Below are 21,636 nucleotides of genomic sequence, written 5' to 3' on the forward strand. Positions count from 1 at the left end.
TTAAGACTAGTTTTCTGGACCTGATCCACTTACAGAAAAGCACCATGATACATTTTTTTGAATGTGGTATCTTGGAAAGAAAATGTTTTTATTTAGATAGATAGATAGATAGATAGATAGTATTCTTTTAAGTACCACAGGATGCCACTGAAATAAATAAATAGTTAAATAGTTATCCAGTGTTGTTATTGTTAACTGAAACTATATTTATGTAAAATAATTTTTGTTAATTGAAATAAAGCTGAAATTAAATAAAATCTAAATTTTAGATTAAAAACTTAAATGAAAATTGGAAAGTTTGCCTTGGCAACTAACTTGAAATAAAATAAGGTTAAGTACTAAAATTACTAAAACTAAAACTGAAATAAAAATACAAATCCAAAAATTAATAATAATGACAAAAGCACATAATATAACAATTACTAAAACTAAACTTGAATTAAAATTACATTGAAATCTGAAAATATAAAAATAAAAGCTAATTCTAAATATTAATAAATATTATAAGAGTAGGCTACATAAATAACATTGAAATAAAACTTTTATTATCAAATAATACCATCAATTTTGACACCATAATATTTTTTGGTCACACAGTAGTATGTACAATACATTTGGAAATGTGAATTAAATTAAAATCAATATGATTGAGGCATCATTTCATCATTTCAAAGCCAAAGCAAAATAAGTACTGAAAAATGAAGTCTGCGGTCTCCTGCATGAAAACTCAAGTTACCTTGAGCGAAGAACTAAATATGTCACTCCGTCAACACACACTTAATGCACCTATAACTTTGACAAGGAGAAATTTTGAAATTTAAAACACTCGACTCGTTGCCCCAGCCCTCTCCAGCTCTTTCTATACTCTCCCTGAGCACTCTTCTTACACTTGGCTTGTATCTCAATCGAAAGAGTCTTTCTGCACATTATCTCTCTCCAAACGCATCCCCAAATAAGAAATGTGACTCCAGAGGATCGTCCCTCAGTATCTGAGGAGACAACGAGAGTGGGAACATTTATCCGACCATCCTTGGTGGTTTCATTTAATCGTGGGATTAGAAAGACAGCTCATATTGAAAGCTTATCTCTTTCCCCCTCTGGAGAGATTTATAAGGGCAACAGATTTTGTTTTTGATATGAGTAATTGTATTTTGCTCATAGGATACACAGGTATCTATTTCGCACCCTGTCTTGAATCTTTTTTTTTTTTTTGGGTGATAAAAGGTTCCTTCTTTGTCAAAAATGCAATCTTGTCTTTTTGTTTTGAGAGGTAATTGTCTTCTTACATTGCAGTCAAGCCGCCCGGCTCCATCCACACTCAAAAAGACGAAGGATTGCTTATCATGAAATGTGCGCTGCTTGCTGCTATGGGACTCTATCAGATTACAGGAGATGGTCAGGTCTTTGTAGATGTTATTTTGCTTCTGAGATGCTCGATAGCATTTTTTTCCCCCTATTTTAACAGGAGGTTTCTGAGGACTTCCGAACTGCCTTCTGGTAAGACATGCTCAAGGAAGAAAGAAAAACATTTCTGGTCATCTTATGCGAGTCATACGAAATAAAAAGAGAGAGAGAGAGAGAAAAAAAAACATTCATATTAAACAGGGTTGCACAAATAAACAGAGGATAATGGAGACAACCAAAAGCAGACAGAGCAGGTGTGGCTCTTTTATTGCAATTTACTGCAGCAGGAATAAGCCTGACTTCAGTCTCGAGAGGGGAAAAAAAGCCCCATAATGCTTTAACAAAAGAAAGGATATGCAACCTTATAGAGTGGTTACAAAAACAACAAGGATTTTTGTTCAAAAACATCATGCACGACATCCAGACATTAGCATCAAGGTGGCACGACATGTTATGCGTGCTTGTGGAACATGCTGATTTAGAAGTCATTGAACTGAAATAGTGTTCCTGAAGCGGGGCACCATGGGACCCTAAAGCATAATTTCTGAGCTCTCTTCAGCAGCTACAGGGATGACACAGCATGGGGTAACCACATATGATTACACCTGTGAGCTCAATCTCTGCACAATCACACATAATAGGGTGCTGTAACTGCCATTTATGAAAAAAAATAAATAAATACATCTAATGGCTTCACACTTAACATATCAAAAACTTTTCAAAAGTAGAATTAAAATAGACAAATACAATTTTCATTTGAATTGTTATTATCATCATGATGATTATTATTAAATTTGTATTATATAATTTTACATACTGTATATAGACAGAGATCTTAATTATTATTATTATTCATCTGTTTAACCCAGTTTTAATTTTCACTGTTAAAAAATGTTTTTTTTTTTTTAAGTTTGTAAATAAAACAAAAATTATTGGAATATGTTTTACAAGAAAATACTATTTTAGGTTTTCTACTTCAAAGTTTTACGTTTAATTCGATGTGTTACTTTGCAGTTTCTTTGTAATTTACTGGCAATATCTGTGTGAAAATTATTTCAAAGTAATTCCTACACCATATAACAGTGTGGAATAACAGTAAATGCAGCTGTACAGAATTAACTTATCCTACTGCAAAAATATATGAATAACTGAATGCACTGAACCGTTACACCACTTCTGCATGCAGTATTACAGCAGAAAAACTATATATTTTACTAAAACTTTTATAATCCAGCCTAACCAGCAAGCTACACCAATACAAGGTTGCGCTTTTCACATACGCCATTATCATTTATTAAAGTATTTAAGTTAATTAAATTAAGTCATTATCATTCAAACAGACCTTTCAAAGCAAATTAAGTTTCTTTAGATTCTGCTTTATTACATATAACATATAGATTGCACTTTAAAAAAATACTAAAGCAGATAAAGCAATATTGTATCTAACCAATAAAACAAAAACAAATGCCAGTGTCAAAATAGTACTTTTTAGTAGTGTAAATCAAGAGCATCCTGGTGAATGAAGTGAACCAGGACTAACAGTTTTCAGCAGAGTGTGCAACAAAAGATGGGAAATGAGAGAACAGAATATCTCTACCAACCTCGCTGATGGCACAAAAATTATACGGTGATTTGACTGAAGTATAGCAGTCTGAACCACTGTCAGTGCTATAGCAGAATAGCAGCGCCCATCGCATATAATCGTCTACCATTTTCCCTGCTGTCATTCGCTATTACCCAGCCTGGGTCCTGGAACTGCCAAAGCAGCCACAGGGACATCAAAAAGCCTCTGCACCGCCATAAAGAAAGAAGTCATCTTCTTCTCAACACACACACACACACAACGATGTGGACACGGACACACACCGTCGAGCCATCATATTGCGCACACGTGTGTCAAAAATGATATAACATCCCCTCCTTGTTCCTTGTCGTAACCCCGTCCCACAAATACGCTTGTCTCTTGAACATAGCATCAAGCTGCTGTCTGATTGACACACTCTGACATTTCCTGCCAAACTGCAGGGGTTTGTGGGACAGTTTAGGGCTGCAGCCAGAGTGATAAAGATTTAGACTGATTCCATTTGCTTTTGCTCTATTTTGGTAAGGAAAAGGTGATTTTTCAGTTTCCCTCGTCTCTATCATGCAGGTTATTTTCTTTTCTATTTGGTTTAACCAAAAAAAAGTGGTGACAATATTAAAATTGTATACTTTTATAACTAAATAAATGAAGAAATAACATAAAAAAAAAAATAAAAAAAATAATTGTAGATGCTAAAAAATAGGCATATCAACACTATAATTGTCACGATTCGCTGCTGGAAGGAACGATGGAGACGTGGATAACATAAACGGTATTTAATGAAAGAATCACAGGGGTAAATCCACAACAGGAACAGGGGTAAACACACATAATCCAACAAGTAGACCCGACCAAAGACACAACACAAAGGCTGGGACTTAAATACATGGGGTAATTAGAACTAAACAAGACACACCTGAAATACATGAACAATCAACACGAGGGAGAAACTGGGCCACGGAGCACATGGGGAGGGAAAACACAACAAAGACAGTCCAGGGGCATGACAATAATGTATTAAATATAATCTATTTTTTTAAATGTATTACTTATTTTAGTTTTTTTTTAAGATTATTAAATTCTTCATGTTTTTAAAGATTTAGTGAGTGTCAGATGATAGCACAGGTAATATAGTAAAACAAAACAATACAATATGCAAAATATTCACAAATGTGTAAAATTATTACAATTAATAAAATAAACAGTTGTTCATATAAGCATATAAGCAAATTATGTTATAATAAAAATATTTTTATTTTATTACAGATTATTAAATTAAAAGTATGAGTGAGTGCCAGATGATAGCAAAGGAAATGTAGATCTAAAAAACAGAAATGGGCATGAAAATGTAAATATCCAAATATCCGAATGATATTGTTAAATTTAAACATCCCTAATATCAGATATCAGAATATCTAATATATAACATAAAAATTTGAAAGAATGACAGTAGTACAGTCAGGCTTAAGACCTTAACTTACTTGAGACTGACTAGCAGAGTTGGACTCAAAGGACTAAACTAGACATCTCTTTGGAAATCACCCGAGCTACTGGAGAAGTTCACTGTGTGAAGTATGAAATCCGGCAGAGGAATTAATCCCTTTACCCTATTACCCTTTAAAATACCCTCTAAATGCAAAAACTCATTAAATCTATTATATTGCACAAGTAAGCGAGATACCAGCAACCTGGTGGAAGTTGTTTAAAACCATTATCTTCAACTTTCTTTATTCTGTATTTTAATTCATTCCTGTTGTAAAGGGTTAAAACAGATCTCAAGCAATACTATTCGATACTCTTTGTGTTTGAATGCGGTTAGCATATCAGTGACAATGTGAGATAATTCTTCACAAGACTTAGCATCTGTGGTTTTCTAAATATAACATCTTATGACTTGAGGTTGTTAGTCCAAGGTATAATTCCTTGAAAAGAAGTTGCTTATCTGGCCCTTGCAGTAAGTTAGAAAACTACATTTCCACTCCATAAGTCCATTATATGGTAAAGTGAAGGGAACGAGAGAAGATTGTGCTGATTTTCAAATCCAGATTGCCAGCTACAGCCTAAATAATAGACATTGTAGAATTTCCCTTCAGTATGTTCAGGAAAAATCCAGGCAAATACAGCCAAAAAAAGCACACATCCTTGCCTACAACCGACGAGTGATACTAGCAAAAGAAGTACGTCTTATACTTACTCATATTTGTTAGCCGTTACCGAAGGGTGTTGTATTAGGATATGTGGCTGCACTTGGCTCAGTATTTCTAGTAAAGTGAATGGACAAGCACAGCACAATTTATTCTCAAAGTGATGGTTGGTGTAAAGTTCTCTGAGTATTCTGCACATGGCCTCGGGTTACGTTGTAATGACAGTCATAAGCTTTAGGTGACTGCACTTGTGGCCCTGTAGACATCTCTGCTTGACCTCTTGGGACCCATGGGAGATAAACAGGCAGTGTGCTTGAAAGACGCAATGAGCTAACTTGCCCTTGCTATTTGTATGTGCTTAGCACAGCAAGGTAAGGTATAATAACTTTCCAAAAGCACAGCTCTGGAACCGATGTGGCGAAACTATTAGGCATTAGTTCTTTGACGCATTAAGAAAATAAAGCACAGATGTTGAGCACGGTTCAACGCTCTCCATGGGTCTTCAAGAACCTGCTTCATTTAGCCTGTAAATTAAATAAAGGATTGCATGGCAGCGCACTAAAAACTCACAATATCACTTGAGGACTGTAGCTTCGTCAAAGATGCCATGACGCGCAAATTCTCGGAATATATTTCTTCATCAACGCCTTGACAAGATCGAATTGAGAAATCAAACATTACAAAGAAATCAGTGCCAAAGCAAAGAGCAGCCTGCCATGAGGGGACATCTGTCTTCAAGCATAATCATATTCTATTCGCAGGTGGCCATCTGAATACATAAATATTTTATTATCATGTTGAAACTTTGGCAGAGAAAGTCAATTTTGCTGACATTTATATAGAAGTGTTATACCACCATGCCACCTATAAATCTCAGTGATATATTTCCCCAGCTCTTATGTGTGTCTGCTGCAAATGCCCATGTTGGCAAAAATGAAACTTCAGACCTAAAACAGGCAGGCACTGACTTCTGTATGATGCATCCATATGAACAGCACGGCAACACGCTGCTGCATATATTTGTCATGCCTAATATCATTCATATAAATGGCAGACTGATAAATGGGTGCATTAGTAGAGCTGGCCACATAAAATAGGTTTATTCAGTGCCTACAGGAACACAAACTGATGGCCTTAGATGCTCAAACAGGAAAAAATGGACATGCTGGTGTAATGAACAAGACAAATTACTCTACACTGGATTTGCATAGGCATGCTCCTTGAAATAATACAAAAGTTTGCATCGTTGAGAATTTCTCATAATCTCGATGAGAATGTTTGCACAATAATGATAATGCTCAACAAAGTGTGTGTCTTGTGTGTGACCCCGGAAGTAGACGAAGTTTGCATTGTCTAATCTCTCCTTAACACTCTCACAAAATGAAATTCATGACTAACTGTACTCCATGTACCTGCATTATAGACAAGATCCAACTGAGAGCGCATTACTCTAACGCTATCCAAATAATTAACTGTGACGGTTTCGCTTTCGATGATTTTGTACTAATCTTGATTTTTATATATAAAGTCATGACAACCTTAGAGGTTTTAGACTTCTCGACCTTCCCCAATTTATCCAATCATGCTAAATGGAGTAAAATGCGAGCTTAAGGAACTGGCTTTGTCATGATTTTCCCCCTTTGCTCTTTTAACTGAGGAGAGATGTAATACTAGATATGGAAAGAAAATTAAAAATGGAAAGATGTCAATCCTTTTAGTTAAGAACACACCTGAGGGGAAGGAACCAGGTTGGGTGCCATTAAATTATGGCATCAAGCTTTTTTTCCACACTGAAACTGAAAATGCAGTGTGATGCGGCATAATCACAGCCATTAAGATGGTATTTAATATTTAATATAGATTTAAGTGTAGCAGAATTGTAGACCTATTCGTTTTTATAATGGACGGGGCTATAAAGTGTGATGCTGCAGGAATAAAAAAAAAAAAATCAGATTTATGCAACAGTTCAAAAGTTTGGGCTGCATTTAAATCTGTAATATTATGAAATTTAAAATAACTGTTTTCCATTTTAATAGATTTTAAAATGTAATTTTTTCCTGTGATGGTAAAGCTGGATTCTCAGCAGCCATTCCTCCAGTCTTCAGTTAAACATGATCCTTCAGAAATCATTCTAATATGCTGATTTGGTGCTCAAGAAACATGTCTTATTATTATCAATGTTCAGAATCAGAATCAGAATCAGAATTAGCTTTATTCGCCAGGTGTGCAAACACACGAGGAATTTGTTGTGGTACATACATGCATACATACATACATACATACATACACATCTGACATGAGAACAGAAAAAACAAAACAAAAAAACATTTAAATAGTAAAACTTAACAATAAATGTGTATGAATCCGGAACAGTAGATTTATGTACAGATTTGTGCATCATTTACTCTATATAGAACTGTATAAATAAAGAGATATGCATATGTATTTACATAATACTTGAGAAAGAGGCAATAATTAAGGATGTAGAATGAATTACGGAAATGAATTACAGAACGCAGGTAATGATTCATATGTTAGCGGTTTAAGCTGGAGATGGCATGGGGGAGATGTTGAAAACAGTTGTGCTGCTTAATATTTTCATGGAAACTGATATATTCTTTTCAGGATTCTTTGAAGAATAGAAAGTTCAAAAGAACAGCATTTATTTAAAACAGAACTCTTGTCACTTTTGGTAAATTTAATGCATCCTTGATGAATAAAAGTATTAAATGTAAAAAAAAAATAATAATCTTGCTGACCCCAAACTTTTGAACGTTAGTGTAGATTGAAGAGGTGTACACAGCTGATGTGACAAGCTGAAATACAATATTTGGAGATTGCAGTCTTTCCCTTTTGATTAGATAAGAGCTGTACTTGCATGCCTAGGAAATAGCTGCCTGAGGCGTTACTAAGAGGGAGAAGAGTGAACTAACTTGCCTTCAAGGGACGTTGGTAGTACATGCTTTTCCTTTTATACTTTAACTAATTTCTTTGAAGTAATAATAATAATAATAAATAACAGCAAAAAAATGAGAAGAGATATAATACTAGATTTGTGTGAAAGAAAATGTGCGATAGAAAAACCTAAACTACTGTTCAAAACGTTGGGGTCATTGCGAAGAAATTAATACTTTTATTCATCAGGGATGCATTAAAATGATCAAAAGTGACCTTAAAGACATTTATATTGTTACAAAAGATTTCCATTTCAAATACTTGCTGTTTTTTTTTTTACTTTCTACTCATCTAAAATCCTGAAGAAAAAAAAAATATATATATCATGGTTTCCACAAAATTAGAATTGTTTCTTGAGCATTAAATCAGCATATTAGAATGATTTCTGAAGGATCATGTGACACTGGAGACTTGAGTAAGGATGCTGAAAATTCAGCTTTGCAATTACAGGAATAAATTACAAATGAAAATATATTAAAAAAATAAACAAAAAAAAGAAAAGGAGAAATAAAATTAAAAAGTATACTTGTTATCTACTTCTACATCACGTCCAATGGTTTCCACAGAAACCCACACAGCAGTGCGGCAAAACAAAATGCCATTATTTTCCAGCCATAGAAGAACAAAAAACATCTAATTGACAATTAAATGCAATTTAGGAAAATAAGGGAGGCTACAAAATATACTGTTTGTTGGTATTGTTGTGACTGAGGCTCACAGGATGTTCCTAAATGAAAGTTAACTGCACAGTCACTGGGGAGACAAAGTGACTTTAGAAATAGCTTGAAAGCAGTTGCTGTCCAGTTCTGTGCATTGTCCATACATCTTCTTGATGTAATAAGCCAAAGGTTGAAGCGGTCGGTGAGAGGTCTTACCTGAGGGGAAGTGCTCATTGATGGCCCAGTTGTCCACCTGAAGTGTAGCATTGCCCCCATTTCGGGTGAAGCGAACTACATGGTACTTGCCGTCATTTACAGCGGTGCTGCTCTCCTGAACAGTGATGTCAGACGTTCCGATGTTGAACGTGACTCCAATTTTGCCTTGTTCCTGAAAAGGATGAGGAAAATTTCAGTTTTTTGTCCACATCTACGTGGGATGAATTCAGGTAAATCAAGCGACTTTTGCCATTGAGATTCACCTGATGTATTTTTCCTGTATTCGCCTAAATACTTACATAATGAAGAGATGCATCTTATTCTGTTTTGATTCATTTTTAATGACACAGTTGCCCTTGAAATCTGTCACCTCTTGCTTTGCTTTTGTTCTAGCAGGATCCTGAATAATCTATTAGCATTAGTGACCCCTGATAAATTTTTTTAGCATTAGTGACCCCTGATAAACTTGTCCGCTCGATGAAAAGTATTCATCAGCCATTAGCACCCCCCATCTTTGGAGGTGAAGAATCTGGCTCATTGATTTACATAATGCAGTGAAAGTGGACTAAATCAATAGCATTAGCTAAAACAGAAAAAGAGATAAGAATGATTAATGGGACAGGAAGGTGTGCAGTGTTTGCCCTCATGGATCCAAGAGGCTGTGTGCAAATGTAGCTGCAAAGATTCCCACTATAAATTAATTAGCACAGCCTCAATGAGCATCGGTGGAGAAGGAAACATTGAGGAAATGTTTCATCCATCGTCAATGTCATGAATAACCTAATACTGTTTTGAAAGTGTCTGCTGGAAACCAGACTAAGCTGGTTTGGTAGTTTTAAAGGGTTTCGGACCCTTGTCAGCTGCTCAGACCGGCTAAATCAGCATTTTTTTTTTGCTTTGCTTTCTCTGCAACCGTTTCATCCTCTCTAACACACTCTCTCCACCTCCCTCCTGAGCCCTCTGGGTTGCATGGATATATTTTATGGTTATGTTAAATCGAATCTGGTGTTGTTCTTATCTCTTGCAGCATGGAAAATGACGACAGATGATAAATTGTATCAAGGGAGATGTTTATCAGTGCAGAGTGCATTTATCACAGAAAGATCTCCCTGAGAGAAATCTGGGCCAGTCCTCTCAAGTTCATTTGGAAGACTTTCCCAAAGACCGGAATGCTGTGTGCATCCTTCTCTGTTTGTCTTTAATTAACCCTCATGTTTTATTGATATTGACTTTAATTATTTTATGTTTGGTGTCCCAGAGACCCCAATGATGTACACTGCACTATTTTTTAAAATAATTGATACTTTTATTCAGCAAGGATGCATTAATTGATCAAACATTAACAGTAAAGTCATTAAAATTATTACAAAAAATATATATATATATTTCAAATAAATGCTGTTCTTTTGATCTTTCCATTAATCAGAGAATCATTCAAATAAAAAGGTATCACCTTTCCACAAAAATATTTAGCTGCACAACCATTTTCAATATAATAAGAAGACATTTTCTAAATCAGCATATGAGAATGATTTCTGAAGGATCATGTGACAGTGAAGACTGGATTAGTGGCAAAAGGTTTGCCATCACAGGAATAAATTATTTTTTTTAAAACAAATCAAAATAGAGAAAAAGTTATTTTAAATTGTAATAATGTTTCATAATATTACTATTTACTGAATTTTTGTACAAATAAATGCTGCCTTAGTGATGGTAATATGTATAGTAAAAAGTTAATAGCATTTCAAAATTAACCTCAGATATTAAGAAAACATACAAGGTTAATTTCAAAATTGCAGGTAATATTGTAGTGTATATGTAAAAAATTAATCGAAATTAACCAAACATATAAAGAAAATATATACATTGTGTTCATATATATGTACTTCCTCAGAATTCAAAATCTTTGCAGACAGATAATACTGAAGCTTTAATCCACTTATTTAGTAGAAAAGTAGACACTTTTCAGTAAAGTGCCTGGTATCTTTTCTAGTAACTATGTTTATGTAGAAAAAAAATGTTTAAAATCAGATTTTTATAACATTAATATAAGTATCTATATATGACTAGTGCATGTCATGCAGATTCATTAACCACATCAATAACGAATAATTACATATAATAATACCGCATCTCACTGTTCAGCATCTTAATCCATGAGTGGCACATTTAAAAACACTGTTTTAAGTCAAACAGAATTTGAAAAATGCCTCTCAAGATCCCTTCTTTTTGCTGCTGTCTATCACACTCCATCTTGCTGTTTTTCATTATATCAAATTGACATGTTAAACTGACATCCATAATAATTACTATTACAAATAATTGTTTTCTTTGTGTTCCACTTCATGCCATGCCTCATTTAACCATAGCAAATTGCCTCTTGTAGCTTATGGCTATATTATATGTGTTTATTTATTTATGTATTTAATGGATAGATATTCATAACTTGTCAGTGTATGGTATGGTTTTAATGAATCAGAATCAGAATCAGAATCAGAATGAGCTTTATTGCCAGGTATGTTTACACATACGAGGAATTTGTTTTCATGACAGAAGCTTCCACAGTGTAACAGAATGACAGTGACAGAACAAAAAACACAGATAATAAAAAATAGAACAAGTAAATAAGGAATAAAAATATATAAATTGACAGTTGTATGTGCAGGTATATTACAATAGACAGTTTTTGTATGTACAGGTACTGTATATTATGTGCAAATTTGAGGTGTAGACTGATTATGAGTGTTAGATAAATAAGTGTATGAGTGAATAAATAGTGTGTGTTCCACAGTTATTGTTAAGTGTTCATGAGATGGATGGCCTGAGGGAAGAAACTGTTCCTGTGTCTGGTCGTTCTGGTGCTCAGTGCTCTGTAGCGTCGACCAGATGGCAACAGTTCAAAGAGGGAGTGTGCTGGATGTGAGGGGTCCAGAGTGATTGCTGGAGGTGTGAATGGTTGTGTGGAGAGGTGTTCAGGGCGGGTGTGGGGTGTCTTTTCAAACCTGCAGTAGAACTCGTTCAGATCGTCTGCCAGTTGTTGATTCACCGCAGTGCTGGGGGATGGTGTCTTGTAATTGGAAGTGTTTGTGTTCAATGATACTTCAAGTCCCTTGAGACCGTCTTCATAGAGGAAGGAAGATTGTACGTTACTGTAACCCTGCCTTTCTTCCTGAATGAAAGCTACAGAAAACATATCTCTGCCCTCTTGTAAAATATTAATGAGATGAAAATGAGTCAAAACACATAAAGAGCACTTTGCTAAATTTGCTTCCACAGACTTCCACATACATACACACACAGTGCTATGAAATATCTAAGCTCCCTGCCACTTTTCGCTTTGTGAAAGCCTCTTGCTGCTGTATTACTTGTTTGATCACAGAAACACTCTTTTACATTTAGCATCAAAGAGTTTATAAGTGTCTCTCTCTTGCACTCTCTTTCATACATCTATCTCATGCCCCTTTCACGTTCCAATTCCAATACCGTAATGCTTTCGCATCCAGGAGGGTAAAAGGACGAATAAACTCTTGGTTTTTGAGCAAGTGATACATGAAAGGAAATAGTCTGTCCAGGAAAAGTGAGCAAATACAGAATAAGCTTTGTGCGATTTTTCTATTATGGGTCAATGACAAATAAAGATGGCCAAGATCAATGAAAATGTAAAAAAAAAAATAAAAGATTGAAAGAAAAAAAGAAAAGAAAGAAAAAGAAAATGAATGACTGAAAATTTAGAGTGGTATTGTCATCGAGTTTTCCTTGAATACACTTCATTATTTTAAGGTAAAAATTATAAGGTAAAAACAAATATTTGTAATAAATTATCATGAAAAAAATTATCATGATTGTAGTTTTGGGTTATTAATCATTAAAGTTTTTTGGGTTACTCAATTTCACCCGAAATAAAGATAGACAGACATGTTTTATGATTTTCTTGTTTCATCATGACAACATAATGTGTTCCTGCATGTTGGTTATGCTAATATTAATTTTCTAATCAGAAAAAAAATGTTGATTTTAGTTTTAATAATCTTTCAAGAATTCCAGGACTTATTTCTTTGATACAATTTCCAAACCTCCTACAATTTTTTATTGAATTAATTTCAATAATCCTGAATTTTGAATACAAGGCTGAATGCCACTTAATACTTTTGAATGACACTTTTAGGACATTATTCAAAAGTGCCCAGTCAAATATACAACTCTGCTGCAGGCACAGTTTAAAATGATTGGCATGTCCAATTAATCATTGTATATATGAAGTGGAATAGGACATGCAAAAAAAAAAAAAAAACTGATTGCCAGAATGAGTTTGAATCAATGGGCCAGATAATGATTTTGCAAACAGAAAAGCTGAACAAAAAATTTCACAAAAAAAAAAAAAAAAATAGATGGCAAGAAAGCTTGGGCCTTTTGCAAACACTGTGCAAACAATCAAGGCTTATATTAAATCTTTATATTAGAAGTACATAAACAGACTCCACAAGTCTGAAACCATACAAAGACCAAATTTATTCCTTACTCTTCATTTTATTAGACATTGTCTCCAGCATGTTGCATGATGATTAATTGAAGCTAGGGCATTCTTTACAATGATGTCTATACGGCAGCAGTCTCTACTGCTAAAACCCCAATCCACATCTTTCCTAACTGTATCCCTCTTTTATTCCATGGGCCACTTCATTTGTTTTGCTGTTAACCTTCATCAAAATATTATAATGCGCCATTCTAATATGCCTTTGAGGAAAAAATAAACATAAAAAAATTGCAAGTAATGAATAAACAGCAGTAGGAACAAAGCAAATATGGCCTTATTTGTATTCTGCGACACGCTCCTCCGATAGCCAGACAGTTAGAGTCCTTCTCCAGAATGCAAACTCCAATCATTACAGTCATCAATTGTGCTGTTCTTGCTCTCCTCTGCAGTGTGAGAAGCAAAGAGGTTTGCTCCACTGTATCACCTGGACAAATTGATAAGTGGCTAAAAGATGAACCTTCTCTCCCTGTGAGTGTTCGTCTGTGGAGAGCTGATAAGGCGAGATGCTCCTCAATTGGCAGTAAAGAGAAAATGGAAGTGACAATTTTTCGTAGCTGATTGTTTCATCAATATAAGAGTCGATATTTTCAAGTCCACCGCTAAATAGTGTGGGATCTTTTTCGGAACAACTTCATTACTTTCGGTTTAATCTCACAGTGTGCCATTTAGCAAGTGCAAAAGACTAAAAACTCTACATTTATAGCTGTGGGATACATCTAATGGAAAATTAGCAAGTAAAAAATATAGACACGGATTTGCAACACTGCATTTGTTTTAGAGCACACAACATAAGTTGTTAATGTTAATTAAGAAACAAGATGGGCTTCATTATTTGTTGCATTATTACAGCATTTATAGTATAATAAAGACACTTTCACTTTAGATTACGGAGAAAGCGAAGCATCGTGTTATAATTTTTTTTATCGCACTAATTAGACCAGCATGGAGGGAGAAGTTTCAGCAGCTTGACACTTGCAAACACTTTATTAAACTGAATAAAAGCTTACTCATAACCACGAGATCTAAACATGTCTTTAAACAACACAACAAGCATCCAGTCGAGGAACAACTGAACTCAAATAAACCGACTACAATTAGTCCTCATTGCTACTTAAACTACCGACAGAAGATTTTCAATTTCCCACAGCCTTTCAATTAGGTTTGCTGATATAGGCGCAATCTCGAGGGAGCCTGGTGTCCGTGGGACATCTGCGTTGAAGAGCTGCTGTGTTTTCACAGTAGTTTATGGAGATATCAAACATGCTGATGAGGCAGAAAGCGCTCTTTAATTCACTGCTAGCTGCTGATTTGCCTGCCAAGGCTATCGGGTCCACAAAACATAGACAGCTGCCAGACAATACTTAATCTACCCAGAAGTTGCTTCATCGACACTCTTATATGGCAAACGGAAAACAACATGGGGGCAGAACTTATATGAAATAACTTTGCTGACAGTTGTAGGATATCAGACCGAATCAGACAATCTAAGATTTGGTCAAAACATGGTTGAAACATGAGAAGCCGAATTCCACAGAGGCCCAAGACAACAGGATGTTCATAAATCAGACCCTAGGTCCAAATTCCCTTTAAAATCTTAAATGATTCCCTTTGAGCTAATTGACCTGTTTCCCTTACACAGTAAACGGAGTCAAAGTTTCCTTACAGAAGTACAAACACACAATTTAAAAGAAAAAAAATGCACGGTGAGTGTGAGACCGAACGACCTTCAGTGGTTCATATTGCAGTGCGTTTCAAGGACAGCGCTGCACTGTTTTCATGCTTTATAAAACAACAAAGAAAAAATGATGACGGTCCTAAACACTTGGATGTGAGACACATTCAGATAATGATTTATGGTCTACAGGTAACAAAACCTAAGAGTACAATGCAAAGCACTTTACAGCACCGTCTAGTAGAATTTTTCATATTTTCGTTATGAACACAGACTTTAAGTGTATAAATATTAATATATAGGACATATAAAAGATGCTGTGTGAAGTCAAGAGGATCAGATGCCTCATAACAATTGTTGCAAATCCTGAAAAAATACAAATAAAAGGAAGGCAGCTGCTTATCACATTGAGTATGATCTGTCATGTGAGCAGAATATGAGTAGCCACATCCTCAGGGAGGTCACAAGACAAAGACATTTGTGTTTCGTGTGCGTCTGATGCTGATCAGTCAAAATGTTATCTAAACAGCCCTCTGTGACATTACAAAGTACTCCACCTTGAGCCGACGTCCACTAGATGTTATTTACGAAGATCCGTTCTGCAGACCAAAGCAAAGCTGAGAGATGCGATTTTTTCCCAATTTTCTCATTTGCTTTGTCAACAGAACGAGAAGGAGCTTATTTCAGGGGGAAGTGTGGCGCAAAACGTGCCGAAACGGCACGCGCCACTGCGTCTTCTCTCCAGTGCAACTGGAAAACTGAAGGAGAATGTCAAGCCGTCACAAAATCATCTACACTCTGATGGTTCGTTACACTTTATTGGTAATTAGATCACCATTACCCCGAGGGGGCAAGCCGATTATGTGGGCTACATCTCGTTAAAAACACAACTCATACTTCCAAGCCACTAATTCAAGTTGCAAATGAAAAAAAAAATGCTAATAAGATGCAGGATGGGCATTTAGCTTAGAGCGTAAACTGACAGGAAAACCATTAACTAGAATTTCCACAAGAAAATGATCAAAACTGAGTGGAACCTTCGGGTTCCAGAAGTAAAAAATCCCATTAATTTCCTCCACAGAGAAATTGGACATATAAACCTCTCAATATAGCAACTTACATGAATACACCAATAGTTAACCACAAGTGACTGTCAAAAACACAGATTCATTCAGAAATGAAAGAAGTCTCTATGAGTATGTCACTGTATTTTACAGTCAACCGATTTGCTCAAAAACATTAACATTGACTCCCATTCATATGGACAAAATGTGTGAAGTTTCGCATTCTTCTCATTGATGTGTAATTCGTGAAATGTTTTAAATACACTTATTATTACTATACAACACCATTTAAAAGAAATTTTTTAAAAGAAATTTGGATGCATGGATGCATTAAACAAATTGTAATGTTACAAAAATGTATTTTAAATAAATGCTGTTCTTTTTTCGTTTTAATATTAAGCTGCACAACTGTTTTCAACACTGACAATAATCAGAAATGTTACTTGAGCAGAATGATTTCTGAAGGATCATGTGACACTGAAAACTGCTGAAAATTCAGCTTTACCATCACAGGAATAAATTTCATTTTAAAATATAATAAAATAGAAATTAGTTATTTAAAAAATTGAGTTGATTTTAAAAAACAACAATATATCTTACCATATTACTGTTTTTTAGATGAAATAAATGCTGCCCTGATGAGCATAAGCATAATTAAGTAAGGAATAACTGACGACGGGCCGTTGAATTATTAGAAAAATAATGCACACCCGAGGTGTAATCATCACCTCGAGTCAATTTTTCCGCTTATACTACAGTTACCACACCTCAAGACATCGATCAGATGTTTTTTTTTAAAACTCAAACTTTTGAATGGTAGTGTACCTTTTTACTTGCAATGTTATGTTTCTCCAGAGATAGTAAAAGAGGTTCATTAGCTTAAAACTCTTTGTTAAAATTTTTTTTATCCTTTAAGGAGAACAAATACTGCTGGAAAAGCAACATACAAGAGCAGCAATGCGACATCTCAAGAAACATAAATAGATTCTTGAGAGATGATGAGAGGGGGATCGGGTCAATAGGGTTATATTTAGACATGTTGTTCCATGTGAGGCATGTAAGTGACTGCAGGCATTCTTTGTGTGTATGACCTGCCTCTCTTCTCACACATGTTCTCACCCTAACAATCAGAGGCACCGTGTGATCAAGGGTTCGGGCTTTGTAGCCAGAGCGGTGGGCTGATAGCAATCCCACTCGTTGACGATGTTTACGGCATAAAGCTTAGTTAGGCAGTTTCAGAGACAGTTGATTTTCAAAGCAGACTTAGAAAAGACAAGAGATATGCTCCCTGTTTTGCTCTAACCCCCATCACCCCCAAGCAGTTGTTTCTATGGTTACTGCAGCTGCCACATTCCGCAAGTCGTCATGTGAAACAACACAGAGTTTGATCTGACATGTTTCACTCACAAACGACATCTGTCATTTCTCAATGAACGCTGTACTTTTTTCCAGCAAACATGAATATGACCAGATGCGTGGACAGCGGATGTGCATGAAAAGATCACAATGTATGACTAATTACTTTTGAACTCTTGAGCTTACGTGTGTAGTTTTCATGATTCACTAAAGGAAACTAATTCACTATGAACCTGAGAATAAAATCATCAACACATTCATAATTGGCAGAAACGAATGAAGAGAGAGGAAGGGTGTTTATATCTTTTTATGAAATGCATTAATTGTTTATTTGCATTTCAGTGCAATTATCAGGACTAAATATGCTGATTATAATGTTTTTTTAGCCTTTGATAGAACATGTGTATTTAACAGAGGCAATCAAACACTTTTCTGAGTGTGTTTTTAATAAAAGCCCCCTGAAACACCCTATCATTTACAGAAGTAACTTGTTTATTGCAAATCTGGTAAAAACTGCAGTCCATAATGATTTTCTGGACTAAGCTGAGTGTTAACAGTGGCTTTTCACACTTTTGTAAATATCAAATATTCAGCGAATGAGCAAAATGTGTTTAATATAATATAATATAATATAATATAATATAATATAATATAATATAATATATTCAAAGTTTGAATCACCAATATGCTCACCAATGCTGCATTTAGTTAATCAAACATACAGTAAAAATAATAATACTATTATTATAAATAATACAAAAATATATTAACATAATATTAAAAATACTATTACTTTTAAATAAAAAATTCCTATTTTAAATATTTTAAAATGTAATTTATTCCTGTGATGGCAAAGCTGAATTTCCAGCTTCATTACTCCAGTCTTTAGTGTCACATGATCCTTCAGAAATCATTCTAATATGCTGATTTGCTGATTAATGTTCAAAAGAATGCAGCTTAAAATTCTTTGATGAAAAGAATATCCCAAAGAACAGCATTTTGTAACAAAATAAAATACTTTAATGTAATTTTTGCTTAATTTCATGCATCCTTGCTGAATAAAAGTATTAATTAATGTCTTTCACAATAATAATAATTGTCCAAACAGTTTACTTTTCAGATATTGTGAAAAAATAATATCTGTGGAAAAATGTGATATTTAACACACTTAGTTTATTTCTACACAAACTAGCGTATGTCATCTGGATGGATCCAATTTGATATGTCCTATATAACAGGTGATGCTTTTCTTAGATCTCTTCATAGCAACACCCCTGTTGTATTGTCTCTGAGCAGCTTCTCACTGAAAGCGAAGTTGGCGCTGTGCCATAATTTGTTCCGCTGGACTTTAAATATCAATTGGCATCATGTGAAGCCATTTAGGGCTGTCATTCTTCATTGGCTTGTCTGCAAACAAAGCGGTCATTAGGGATACAAACTACTCAAAGTGATGTAGTGTTCCTAAATTATGGATGCAGTGATTTGGTCGGTGACAGAAGCATAAGACTACGCCAGGCTAGAGACAGATTTGTCTGACTTCCCCTGTCTCTCTAACCAGACCTGATAATCACTGAGTTAGGATTAACATAAGCACGAAAATGCATTCATTTTTGTGAAATGCAAACGAAGCAGCTAAACAGTTGTAAGATAAAACCGATGATTAGAGAGCACCAGGTAGGCTGACAGAACTTCTCAGTATGCAGATTTGCATACAATATTTGGAGTACATGCTAAAGTAATTAAAATGATTTGAAGCGCTTTACAAAGAGATTAGAAAACACTCATTAACACTTTGATAAAATGGACAGCTCTCTCCATTCAACAAGCCAAGAAGCATCGGCGAGTAATCCAAACAAACAGCTGGAAATCACAAATTCGACAAAGTTTCTTTCTCATTAAAAGTGGAACTGATGCAACACAGCTTTTCAGTGTCACAATGTCACTTTTATGACCTCAGAATTCATTTACAAATCACTCAAGCTTAAAAGAGCAGCTATTAATTGACAAAGACTTGGTTGTTGCAGTGGTTGCGAATGTAAATAATGGAGTTCGATGGGAAAAGTTAATTTAGGAAATAGTGTAAAATGTATTTCAATTAGCATTCAAACAAAAGATGGCACTAGCAACCTCAAGGTCATGGGTTTGATTCCCAGGGGACTGATAAAAATGTCTCCTTTGAATGCAATGTAAGTAGCTTTGGATAAAGGTGTGTGCCAAATGCATAAATGTAAATGTGAAATGTCATTACTGCTCCTCATTAAAACATTTATACATATGGGTAAAGCCAACCAAATTCCCACTCGCCAGCATAAAGCCGTTTAACTCTGTGACCTGTTTGAATTCGCCAAGGTGCTTCACAGTCAGACTTCCTTACGATCCTTAACTGCTTTCATCTCTCTTCTTTTTGACTTTGACACAATAACTTAAAAAAACGGATTTGTAGGTCTTCAGTTGCACCACGCTGGATCATACATTTCACAACACCTTTGGAACGACTCCCTGAAAATGAATGATAGAGCCGGTCCACACCATTTCTTGATTATCAGCCATCCAAGCTTCCAGCTAGAGAATCACAACTTGTTCTCTACAAAAGGAAAACGAAAAAACAGCCAGAGAATCAAAGTCCGAGAAGTGAAGACTCTGGACTTCAAGCGTCAAAAATATCAGAAAGAGCTTTTCAGGTTTATCGGCAAAAATGTTTTACTTTGCCTCAACCGAGTCATCAAAGTATTCAAAAGTCCATTCAAGGAAAGACTTGACATCTAGAGCTGAAAACTAATGGTTTTCCCTTTTAGCCTTAATTGTTGGTACATTTGAGTGGATAATAGAAGTAGGTCATTTTAACCTGTCTGATGGCTACTAGGAATTGTTAGGTTGTTCTAAGACTGATGTCTCCTACTGTGGATCATGGGAAACTTAGTTGCAGAGCACTTAAAACTTTTTCCCCCCACAGGTCTTAAAATCACAGCGACTCAAATCACATGAATTACCGAAAAACGAAAAGACGTTCAGTGGCTTCACAGCATGTAATAAACATGACTTTTCCCTCTGAGAACACTCAGCAGTAGTTATCTCAAATTATCCCTAGACAAAGGCACACTTTGACTATTTGAAACCCTACTTGTTCAGCAAATTTTATAATTTAATCACTGGACAAAACCATTTGCCACACAGGACCAATCAAGCTTTCCTCTTAACTACTGGCAGAAAGGATTTTGCGTTACACATCCATTCAGAGAAAATTCTTTTAGTACATACTCTGAAGAGAAATGGTACCTTTTTGGAGCTGTGGTGATGAAACGGCACCTTAGTTTTCTTTCTTTAGTTCAGATTGTCATTACTAAAAGCATTTTTCTTAAATACAAAAAGCAAATAAGCAAATGGAGAGGAATCACATGAATATTACATTGCATTTTCAGCAGACACTGATGGATGCATACGAAGTTGATGATTGGTTTTGGGCTAAACCCTGCAGAGAAGTGTCGGGAAACAACGGTCTAGTGAATTGTTGAATATAATATGGATTTGATGCCCGCTGGCCATAAGCAACACTGCTGAAGTAGACAGGTGCACTTAACTATTTCTGTGAGCCATCTATAAATCAAAGCTGAATAAATCCCTCTGTAACTGCTTTTGTATTCACATGACTGAAGAAGAAATATATATTGCCTTATGGTTGGGATTTTGTTATATACCACTATGCAGCATTATTAGATGATTTTGAAACCATTTTTGGAGAGAGCACTGATGGAACAAGCACGAGTTCATGAGAACAAAAATAGAAAAAAAAAAAAAAAAAAATCAAGTTTAGCTGTTCCTTTACATGCAAAGAAAGGAATCCAATCCAGCGCAGTCCACAATTGTAGTCAGAAAAATGTAAATTTAAAAGGTTAATTTAGTGTAATTAAATATGAATTATATACAATTTTGTTAAATAAAAATATAATTTATAAAAGAATTGTATATATTCTATCACTATCTTTCAAAAGTTTGGGGTGAGAATTTTAAAATGTTTGAAAGAATTCGCTTATGCTGACCAAGGCTGCATTT

At 35.0% G+C, this 21,636-nt stretch overlaps 1 protein-coding gene across 1 annotated transcript in view; it reads right to left on the reverse strand.

Moving 5' to 3' along the window:
* Positions 1-21,636, reverse strand: part of nrxn3a (neurexin 3a) — a 320,711-nt gene that overhangs the window by 38,300 nt on the left and 260,775 nt on the right. Inside the window, exons 20-21 of the mRNA XM_016476816.1 lie at positions 8,909-9,132; positions 7,212-7,229 (exon numbers count right to left, since the gene is read on the reverse strand). Coding sequence (XP_016332302.1) covers positions 7,212-7,229; positions 8,909-9,132 — 242 coding nt within the window. The remainder of the gene's footprint in view (positions 1-7,211; positions 7,230-8,908; positions 9,133-21,636) is intronic.

Source organism: Sinocyclocheilus anshuiensis, unplaced genomic scaffold, assembly GCF_001515605.1.
Source record: "Sinocyclocheilus anshuiensis isolate Anshui unplaced genomic scaffold, SAMN03320099.WGS_v1.1 scaffold869, whole genome shotgun sequence".
Classification (NCBI taxonomy): domain Eukaryota; kingdom Metazoa; phylum Chordata; class Actinopteri; order Cypriniformes; family Cyprinidae; genus Sinocyclocheilus; species Sinocyclocheilus anshuiensis.